The sequence below is a fragment of the Papaver somniferum genome, chromosome 11, assembly GCF_003573695.1.
Source record: "Papaver somniferum cultivar HN1 chromosome 11, ASM357369v1, whole genome shotgun sequence".
NCBI lineage: Eukaryota > Viridiplantae > Streptophyta > Magnoliopsida > Ranunculales > Papaveraceae > Papaver > Papaver somniferum.
The window spans coordinates 101,516,058-101,526,819 of NC_039368.1; the positions used below are offsets into that span (position 1 = coordinate 101,516,058).

The window sequence follows — 10,762 nt, forward strand, 5'->3', positions numbered from 1 at the left end:
TTTTTTTTTTTGCCTTTCCAGTATGATACATATTACGTCTTTTAAACCCTTTTAAAATTGACATACCACAAAGATTAGAAGTTATACTTTTTTTTTTATTTGTAGTTTTTTCTTTTTTCTTCTACAGAAGGAATTTTTTATGGAAATGTAGATCCAATGACTTAGTACCAACTACCAAGTATCTGCTTCAAAAAAAAAACAAAACAAAAACAAACAAACAAACCGAGTTTCATGCAATAACTATTTTAGTTAGAAGGTAACGCTGTTTGAACCTATATACTGATTGGATTATGTGTACACAATTAACGGTCCATATTGTTTAGGACAATGATTAACTCGACCTGCCAATGACATAGTTGACATTGTATGATCTCTACATTACCTTCATCATTTCCCCTCAAAAGAAAGAACCTCCTATGGACAGTTTCACATTCTTTATAGTTTCTTGAATTCTGTTGCTGGATGTTGCTTAGAAATTGAAGAGGTTTCCTGTGATGACAGGTAAACAACCCCGCCACAGGAGAGGTGATAACAAATGTCCCATGCATGGGTAGGAAGGAGACAACCGATGCAATATCGTCAGCCTCTGAAGCTTTTAAAAGTATGTAGTTTCGTATCCTGCAACCTAACTTGTCATAGTGTTGGTGATATAATTTCTTGTTGCTGGTCTGAAGAGAATCTCGTTGAAAGTTCTTTTTTACGTTCTTTTTAGGAATTTCTAAATACTTTCATCTTAGGACCTAAAGGTGACACATTGGTTTTTCTTTTTTGTTGTGTTGTTGCACATATGAGACCGACTTATATGTGTTGGCCCATTGTCCCCTTAAATTTGAAGAAACTGAACCTGCCAATGAAGTTTTGCTAAATCTGGTGGTACAATAAGTGTGTCAGTTGCAGATAGTAAATTTGCTTAAGATACCACATGGACCCTTGGTAATTTTTGCTTAAATAACCTGCCATAAAAATCAATTAGATTGTTAAGGTTGAAGGGCATTTGATTGGAGGATTTATGTTACCACATGAAAGATAAATGCTACACTATGCTCGTCTTCGTGAAATCCATGTAATTGTTTTTGGTTCCGTGGTCATTTGCATAACAATGTCTATAGCAGCTAAAGATTGAACAAATAATTCTTGGAAAAGAACTTTCTGAGTTCCCGATGGAAAGAGATTTTGGCACTTAGCTAAAGAAACTATTGTTACAGACAATATAGAAAAACCAACATATTAAATATATATATTGCATAACCATATCATATATTTTCTCTTACAGCTTGGAGCAAGCTTACTGCAAACGAACGGAGCAAATGCCTGCGCAAATGGTACAGCATACCTGTGATCTTGAAGAAGTCTTTCTGTATTGCTCTGCTTATAACTTGTGTTTCGTCTTACTCTATTTGGATTATTATTAAGTAGACACTTAAAGTTCACTTCCCAATGCAAGATATAGTTACCAATAAAAGGAAGCTTTAGGTGTATGCAAAGAAAAGATATTATGGGGGGTCTCTAGCCATTATTAGATGTGGAGTTCTTTTAAGTTTTATGTATACTAGCGGTAGGCCCACTCAGCACCATGATCGGGCATATTTGTAGTTCGACACTTCCTTAGTTAGCATATTAATTCCGACAAGGCTCGTGAACCATATCTTGGAGAGGCCTCGCCTCGCTGCGGCTACATATCCAATTCCACGCCGTACATCTCGTACCAAACAACATAGCGTAAAAAGATTTCCCTTATTATTTACTTGGGACTACTTGATATTGCTAGAATTATCTAGCAGATGTAGAGTTTGTTGAAACTTAGTTCTAGTGAGAACTTAGTCTAGATATAAATAGGCCATGAGGGTCAGTTACGCCTGGCCTCTAAATGACTTGATTGTCATTTATATCGCAATCAAGTAAGAGAAGAATTAGCTAGTGTCTTCTTCTTGTCATTACAAATATTGATGCTTTCCTTTCTAATTTCTAATTCAACAAACTAACACATTAGAAGCTTCAGTGTTTTGCTTACTAAGGAAATTCAGTGTATTCCTGAGAGTCTGGGCTTTTAAAATATGCCTGATTTTAGCAAGTAGCACCCTTTGTAGTTGGAGCTACTTGTCATTTCCAAATCTTGTAATATTTCTGTTAAGCGCTACTTTGTTTCCTGATTACAAACGTTAGAGTGGCCAATATTTTATGATTGCCAACTTAGATGATAGCTTAGTTATAGTTGTTGCCAATTTTCATATTACCAAGTAATGTGGCCCATGCACCATTATGTAATATGAAAATATACTTTTTCAGTGATGCCTTTAAATCTAATTTGACTGTCTCTTACACATGGCACGTGTGTTTCACACACATTTGAAGGTACGATTTGCTGATTGCTCACAAAGAAGATCTTGGGAAACTCATAACATTGGAGCAAGGAAAACCTTTAAAGGAAGCTATTGGAGAGGTATCCAAATCTATCCATTGCTTTAAGTAGTGCTAGAAATAAGTTTAAACTTATGTAGTTCTTTGGTTCTTTTACAGGTAACCTATGGGGCTAATTTCATTGAGTTCTATGCTGAGGAAGCAAAACGTATATATGGGGATATAATACCAGCCACTCTAACTGATCGTAGATTATTTGTTCTAAAACAGGTAAGCACAATATGCTATCTCCCGTTCTCTAGTATATAAAGACATGCACTCATGTGCGAGTGCAATGATGTAACGTGGATCCACAATTGTGCATATGTAATAGAAGTGATGTTAATGCGTAAATATATATCCACATATAGTCTTAGAATTGACTAAAGCAAAATATGTTTTTCTTGGTATCCTCTAGGACCTGTCTAATAGTTAAAGGCCACCTAAAGTTTTCGGATCTCCAATCTTTAGGCTGCATTCCTTCCAGTTGACTACGGCGGATATGTTTGTCTTGCGATCAAGAGTAGTGTAGTGGTAAAATACATGAAGCAGTCTGTTTCTCAATATTCATGTTGTTTGTTTTCATATATCACTTTTGTTGTTCTTTTACGGGTCCATCTAAAGTCCCACCATCTCTTACATCTAATATTTATTCTTGTCGTTCAGCTGAATTTTGGGCACTGATGTTCAATGAGTTTTCATTACATACCCATTGAAACATTAATCAGCACTAATTTCTTAATGATAAAGCTCATACATTAAAAAAGATAGAAAATGGTGTTTTCAGAAATTTTCTCCATATACAGTTTGTTAGCTGGTTTTGATGTTAGCTTTTAGACTCTAGTCTTGCAGAGATGCAGTTCGTAAGGAATTAGTATTTCCGACTTACTCATCTCTCTCCCTCTTTCTCTCTTGTGATTCTTGCAGCCCATAGGTGTTGTTGGAGCAATTACACCCTGGAACTTTCCTTTGGCCATGATCACTCGAAAGGTATGTCTGTTTAATCACTAAGGAACCTTGCTGCTATCTGCTCCTCACATGCTTGTGTTGAAGGCCACAGTTCTATCTTTATCCTTGGCAGGTTGGCCCAGCTCTTGCATGTGGTTGTACAGTTGTTATTAAGCCCTCTGAACTGACACCATTGACAGCATTAGCAGCAGCTGAGCTCTCCATTCAAGCTGGAATACCGCCGGTACCTTTTACTCGTATACTTTTTTAAGTTTGCTTAGTAGATCATTTCAGCAGTGAACTAGAAACCCTTATCAGTCCCGTGGAAATAACTTCGATATGTGATTTTTATATCGTGGACATATAAGACTAAGATGATATTCCAATGTGTTGAAGAAAACAAGATAGAAGAAAGAGATAATGATGAGAAGAAGCCTCAATAAATTTCCTTACTGGCTTAAGTTTTTATTGTCGAGTAAAGTAGAGTATTGTTGGTCAATGTGATGCTGAAAATTATTTATCTGTCATATATCAAACAAATATGGCGTTAGTCACACTAACGAACTTCCTGGTAATATCAGGTAATTTTCCGCGAAGGCCAACGTTGTCTTAACATGAGCAATAAATTATCATGATAGTTTACTCCTTTGACTGCTCATTTTTGAAGTCACGTTATATCTGCTAGTATAGCACTCAATTCGTCTTTGATGGTTAATTGTGCCAGGCTTTATGCGATGTGAAAAAGTGTTTCCAGTATTTTTGTTAACTATGCACCGGTTTACTAGGATGCAAGGGAACATTTGACCATGTTTTAATAAAGTCGGATAAATAGTTGGTTTTCCTTCTGTATATAATCTAACTTAGTTTGTTACCATTGAATTGATTATGGGTTTCTGATTCAACTGATTTTTTCTGGAATTCTTTGTTTTGCTATTTCAGGGTGCTGTTAATGTGGTTATGGGGAATGCTTCGGAAATCGGAGACACTCTCTTAGAAAGTTCACAGGTTTGCTACACTTAGCAAACTAAATTATTCACTATATTTAAACATTGTGTTGCAGCAAATGTTAAAACATTAGAAACTGAGATGGTCAGTAATCTGCACCGTAGGTAAGGAAGATCACGTTCACGGGATCAACGGCTGTTGGGAAAAAATTGATGGCAGGTGCTGCACAAACTGTGAAAAAGGTATGTGACAAATATTGAAAGTTCCACCTGGTTGCGTGAAAAGTCATCATACATCAAGGTTTCACATGTTAGCTTCTGTTCTACGCTTGATTAAAACTATATCCTGTGGTCAAATCGTACTTATTTATTCAAAATATTAATTGATAAAATGCTAGTGGCAGATACCAGGAATAAGAGAGAACTATTTAAGAAGTACATTTCACAGTATATAGGCTATTTTTAAGAACTAGTTTAGTACATTTCACAGTCCTGTGTACGTTCCAGTCTCTCTTGAAATTCTCTACTTGGTGTTCTAGTGTGTAAGAGTTTCATTGTTTTCTCTCTTAGCACTTCTGCTATGTTCTTTTTGGTGCTATTGGATGCTCTATGTTCCAGTTTCTCCTTTTTGCATTTTATAAGAGTCCCATGCTTCCAGTTTTTTCGAACTATCCAGAATGTAACTAATGGACTTCTATTAGCTTTCATTTATTCTGTTCTGCTAGCAAGTTATGGGCTGCTAAAGGATGATGTTCCATTTCGAAAATATTGTTCAAGTTTCCATGTTAATGTAAAGATTTTTTTTCCGTCGTGGATATTGTTCACATTTTTTTGATATCAAAATTGCTCCTGATTGAATTAGATAGAATACCACGATATCTGGTTTGCGACTGAAATGTTTGGAATTGTGGAGTTCTTCCCTTTTCTTTAGGATTCAAATCTGGGTAACAACTGACAGTTATGCTGTGACTTGTGAGTGAAATGTTTTTGGGTATACATCATTTGCAATACATTTTAACTCTATTTGTGATTGCTAACATGAGTTCCACTTTACAAATTTATCAAGTTTTCTGGTTTTAATGCTCCTCTTGAGGTATGGCTTTACCCACTAAAAATCGAAGAGTAAGATGCGTTGGTTGCATGAAAACGATATCAGGGTGATCATTGATTTGTGTCATATTCAACTGACATGTTATATGAAGGATGCCATCAACTATTAAGAAATGTTACATTTAAGAGTCAGATGTCCTTGATTTGGACAATACAGTACAACTGTTTTGGGTCTTAACTGAATCACTGTGAATGATAATAGCTGTATTTTCAATCAAAAGAAGAAAAAAAATCTCCGCTCTCGAAAATTCTAACTTATGTGTGGATCTTGTGTTTATAGGTGTCCTTGGAACTTGGTGGAAATGCACCCTGTATAGTCTTCGATGATGCGGACATAGATGTGGCCGTAAAAGGAAGTGTAAGTTTAATAATTTTTGGGAATTCATACTCAGTGAGGGGAAGCTGGAATGAAAGCATATTTCAGCATTTATGCTTAATTATATGAAGAATATTTTTTTTTCTTCTTTAATCTTAATCATGAAGGATATTTAGAACACTCTAGTTGTGAAGGGTAGTTCAAATCTTTGCTTTGTAACATCCTCACAAATTTCAGTTAGCCCTAACATGGTCATAACATTCACAGCTTGCAGCGAAGTTCCGTAACAGTGGACAAACTTGTGTCTGTGCAAATAGGATTATCGTGCAAGAAGGTAACTACGATGGAGTAAACATTCAGCAGTATGATTACTGTGTTTGTGCTTTTTCTCCTAGTGTTGCGTAGCTACTTCGTTTAAGATGCAAAAGGTCTAAGGTTAAAAAAAGAAGAGAATGGGTTCAAGATGCAATCACTCAATGTTGTGTAGCTACTTCGTTCTCTCTCTCTCTCTCTCTCTCTAGACTTTTGTATCTGTTATATCCTATTTGCTATTTATATATGCCTCTCGGATATGATACAGGTATTTATGAAAAATTCGCTAATGCTTTCGTCAGTGCTGTGAAAAAACTTGAAGTTGGGTATGGTTTCACAGAAAGTGTTTCACAGGTATCGATTTACTTATTTTTTGGCCTCCAATTTGTTGAAAAATTCTTTTTGTATCCATTATGCTAAATTAATGATAAACACTCTCTATGCAAAATCACCTAACCTCCATTCAAGTTCGAGTCCAAGCCTCTGTTCAGAAAAGGATTATCGTGGTTGTGTATTAGAGATCCACAAAAACTTTAGTAACCAGAAGGTAAATCATAGTAGACGGAAGTAAATTCACACTGCGGAAAGAATGAGGCTTCATTAGATTTGGGTAAGTTCAGTATTGTGTGGAGGGTCGGTTTCAGATGGCTGCAGATTAGGATGTGGAAAGAGTAAACCCAATGATTGTTGATTAGGTCAAATATATTTTGGCAGCTAGGAAGTCTCCTGAGTCACATGTTAGTGTTATGTAATAACCGAAGGAGCATGATTTTCCCAGCTTGTCTGTTTGTTTCTGATTTTTAAGAGCACTAACAACTATTAGTGTCCTTTGCTACGAGGGGAATCTGGATGGTAGCACTAACTTCTGTGGGTCATTTCTGCAAAGTTTAAGCGTTCCGTGTTTTGCATAAAATTCTATATCTCAGACAAATCACCACTGAAAAAATTACCAAAATGTCAGTATCTTAACAGTTTACGGCCGAGTCCGTGTTTTTTATTTTGCCAGAGCTGTGTCACACACCTTGTACCGATATGAAGATCTGATGTGGTATCTTTGTCATGGGACACAGCTCATGTTCAAGCATAATTACTTGCATATACCACCCATGAACCTTATGTATTCAGTTAACACCTGGATTTATTATTAGTAGAGGTTTGTTACCTATAAACCCTGGATACATAATCGTTAGAGGTTAGTTTTTGAGTAACTATGAATTATGGTTTCTCCCTTTGAATTAGCAAATTTAGGATTGTGGGTGATGTATAATTGTTGTTTACCTTGTACAGGGTCCACTAATCAATGATGCTGCCGTGCAAAAGGTTAGCTGTTGTTTAACTCTGAACTGTTCATTGACTATCTTTTCGGGAGAACCATATTGATTGACTGCGGTTTCCTGAATCACACAGGTTGAATCTTTTCTTCAAGATGCTACCTCAAAGGTATGGTTTATCGTTCGTCTTCCTATTCGCGTTGATTATTGTTTTAGTAATTTCATATGCTTATTGTATTTATTTTAACAATTATTCGGATGGGAAACTTGTGCTGGGGCATGGCTTGCTTAAAATCGTCCACTTTTTTTATGTATTTTAGGGAGCAAAAGTACTCCTGGGTGGTAAAAGACATAGCCTTGGGATGACATTTTATGAGCCTACTGTACTCGGTGAAGTCAACAACGAGATGCTCATAGCAAGGTAAATAAATAAAAAAAGCATATACATTAATTTTATAAGGTTTCATTCGCGGCTAGCCTGCTAATAGGTATTGCAAAAGAAGAAGAAGAAGCCTGTCACTAGGAGATATCATTATCTTCAGCCTAATTGATAAAAGTATACATCTGACATCTAAGGTTAGGTGTAGCATCCGAAACACTAAGAGATAGTCATCGATTAACATGAATCCTAAGTTGCTCTCTCGTGTGTCATATACTATAAGAAAAGCTATTTGTATGATGATAATGAAAATGACTTGGTTTCAAATATATCATGTTTATGACCACCCCATGTACATCATACTTTTTCTGCCACCATCAAGAGTGCTGTCACAACATCACTGCAACTATCAAGAATGTTCGTTTCTTATTTGATCTTTGGGGAACACTGTATTAACAACCTTAACTCCTGCCATTATGACATAATTTCTTACCATTTGAAATACACAACACATGATAACCTATCCACCCTACAATCTGCATATCTGTTTCTATATTGGTGAGATGCAGTGGTGGTGTACTGAGCCTATGCTGCAAAATAATAGGAGTAACGCTTTCACTTCGCTGTAGTCCTATTTTCAGAAAACAGAATAAACTTCAAACCTTGATAATGTTTCTAAATAACCCTCATTTGGGCAGCTGGTGAGCTTCTGTGCATCACAATGAATTTTAGTCCACATTTGAAACCCACCAATCATTGACTAGAGCTGGTGCTTCACAGTTTAATTTAGTTCACCTTAGAAACCACCAATCATTGATTGGTGTTACTTGACCAAATGTGATCAAAATGGATGCTACTTGACCAAATTTGTCCCCAAATTGGAAGACAAAACCATCAGTCCTAGTAGCAGCTTGATGAGTGACTATACATGATATTAGGACCAGCACAGAAAAGCTTGCTTTATGGGTGTTGATTAGGAAGAATTTTTAATTGCTATAATACGTGATATTAGGTAAAACATATTTTAAAGTTTGTTATATTTGGATTTTAGAAGTTAGTCGAGGTAATGAAAGAACTAAACACATACAAATTGACTAGTGGTTGTGGTGCAGACACAATTCTGAATTGCTCGCATTTCAAATTGTTTATGCGATATATCCAATCAAAGAAATGCTGTCTAATATGTACTTTATAATACCTTGCTGTCTCGCCTCGACATGCACATCACTTTAAATATTTTATACTATTCTCTCCTACAGCCAAGAAGTATTTGGCCCTGTTGCGCCTCTTTTGCGTTTCAAAACTGAAGAAGAGGCAATTCACATTGCTAATGACACAAATGCAGGTAAATTTCCATATAATCGTTGCCTTTTGTCATACTTCCTAAAAGTTCAACGTTGCAAGGAGTTCTCTTTTATAATTTTTCTGCAGTGGTTTAGTGAAGATAGCTGCTGTAATCAGAAATAATAAGTGCCCATGGTGTTTACTTAATTCATGGAAGTGCAAGACTTATTCAATAGAAAGTAATTCTGTTCTGTGTTTTTATGTGTGTATATTTAGGACTTGCTGCTTATGTTTTCACAACAAATGTCCAACGTTCTTGGCGTGTATCTGAAGCACTGGAGTATGGAATAGTTGGGGTCAATGAAGGGATAATATCAACAGAGGTGAGTCATTTCTGGGAAGTTTATTCCCATTCCAAAGGTCGTAAGTTAAAGCCATGATCTGCAATTTTGTGGGTTTATCTTGATGTTCTTACCCGTACATAGGTGGCACCATTTGGAGGAGTTAAGCAATCTGGTCTTGGACGAGAGGGTTCCAAGTATGGGATGGATGAATACCTGGAGGTAAGCAGTAGATGATGTTCATCTACCAGTGCGGTCAGCATATGTTTTGAACCAGTTATCATTTCTTTGTTGTTTGTTATTGTCAGTCTAATTTTAACCATAACTTTTCTCTTTGTTGTTTGTTATTGTCAATATATTTTAACGGTTTCTTTGTTATTGCCCACTTGATGCAGGTTAAGTACGTGTGCATGGGGAACATGGGTGGTAATGCATAATTTTGGCCAGCCTTTTTTTCCATGTAACAAGAGAGCTGAGTATATATTCAGGCATAGTTATGGAGAAACATAATTTTATATTTGTCCGTTTGTTCTCACTAAGGTTTCTTAACAATTTCTTCTAAGAGTCGTCATGTACTCACTTTCTTCATCATTTCTCCCTTCTAGAGGAACGACGACTGTAGAGGCGAAATAAACATTTTAGGATTTGAGTAAGCGGACGACCGATGACAGTTGCAGCGGATCTCAAAATTTTCAAGACGTTTTCATTTGAATAAGTGCATAGATTAATAGTTCGTTGCAGTTTTAGGTTGTTTTTCATGTACAGTGTGAGGTAGTATAAAGAAGTTGAACCCACCTTTAATCATCTTTCTTTTTGGGTGGCTTTGCCTGTTTTACTTGTCTTGTGTTTTATGTGCTGCAAAAAATGTAGGAATTAGAAAAACCCTAGAGTTACTCCAGATAACCATCAGGGGTTAGCCCAGTTGGCCAGGAGCCTGACTCTCAAGTAGGAGGTCAGTAGATCGAGTCTCCGCTCACGAGTTTGGAGATCTTATGAAATATTACTTTTAGGTAAATCTAGTTTAAGTTTCTTAATGTATCTTCTTTCCTATTAAAAAAAAGAGTTACTCCAGATGACAAAAATAAAATGAAAATGAATAAATAGATATTTAAAATAAACAAATATGTTGGATGAATATTGTGGGAATGTTAAATATGCCCCTACAATCCATGGGCTTAGCACGAATACCCTTCAGGGGCAACTTTGCAATGGGCTGAATATCCATTAACAAGTTAAAGTCCGTTTTTAACCTCCACAACATTTATTATGTCGGAACTTAAATAGGTTTCGTTTATTCCATTTTCTTGAAAATAAAAAAATTGCAGAGAGAAAAGGTGAGAGCTCAGAGTTGAGATCAGAGGGAGCTAAGAGCTGAATTCGGTGAATCAGTTTCAGAGTAAGATTTGTTTATTCTCCATTGAAAAAGAAACATGCAGTTTTGACATTTCGAAATCGATTTT

General features: G+C 36.1%; 1 protein-coding gene across 6 annotated transcripts in view; it reads left to right on the forward strand.

The window, feature by feature from the left end:
* Window positions 1–10,137, forward strand: part of LOC113321851 (succinate-semialdehyde dehydrogenase, mitochondrial-like) — a 12,114-nt gene extending 1,977 nt beyond the window's left edge. For 5 of the 6 annotated variants that reach the window (XM_026569786.1, XM_026569785.1, XM_026569784.1 and 2 more), the window contains exons 5-22: window positions 502–601; window positions 1,274–1,322; window positions 2,353–2,440; window positions 2,518–2,628; window positions 3,325–3,387; window positions 3,479–3,589; window positions 4,285–4,350; window positions 4,455–4,532; window positions 5,680–5,757; window positions 5,983–6,049; window positions 6,296–6,381; window positions 7,315–7,347; window positions 7,435–7,467; window positions 7,619–7,719; window positions 8,937–9,022; window positions 9,238–9,344; window positions 9,447–9,524; window positions 9,698–10,137. In XM_026569786.1, coding sequence (XP_026425571.1) covers window positions 502–601; window positions 1,274–1,322; window positions 2,353–2,440; window positions 2,518–2,628; window positions 3,325–3,387; window positions 3,479–3,589; window positions 4,285–4,350; window positions 4,455–4,532; window positions 5,680–5,757; window positions 5,983–6,049; window positions 6,296–6,381; window positions 7,315–7,347; window positions 7,435–7,467; window positions 7,619–7,719; window positions 8,937–9,022; window positions 9,238–9,344; window positions 9,447–9,524; window positions 9,698–9,739 — 1,377 coding nt within the window. In that variant the 3' untranslated portion in view covers window positions 9,740–10,137. The remainder of the gene's footprint in view (window positions 1–501; window positions 602–1,273; window positions 1,323–2,352; window positions 2,441–2,517; window positions 2,629–3,324; window positions 3,388–3,478; window positions 3,590–4,284; window positions 4,351–4,454; window positions 4,533–5,679; window positions 5,758–5,982; window positions 6,050–6,295; window positions 6,382–7,314; window positions 7,348–7,434; window positions 7,468–7,618; window positions 7,720–8,936; window positions 9,023–9,237; window positions 9,345–9,446; window positions 9,525–9,697) is intronic. The other variant, XR_003346891.1, reaches the window with a different exon arrangement.
* Window positions 10,138–10,762: the final 625 nt, after the last annotated feature.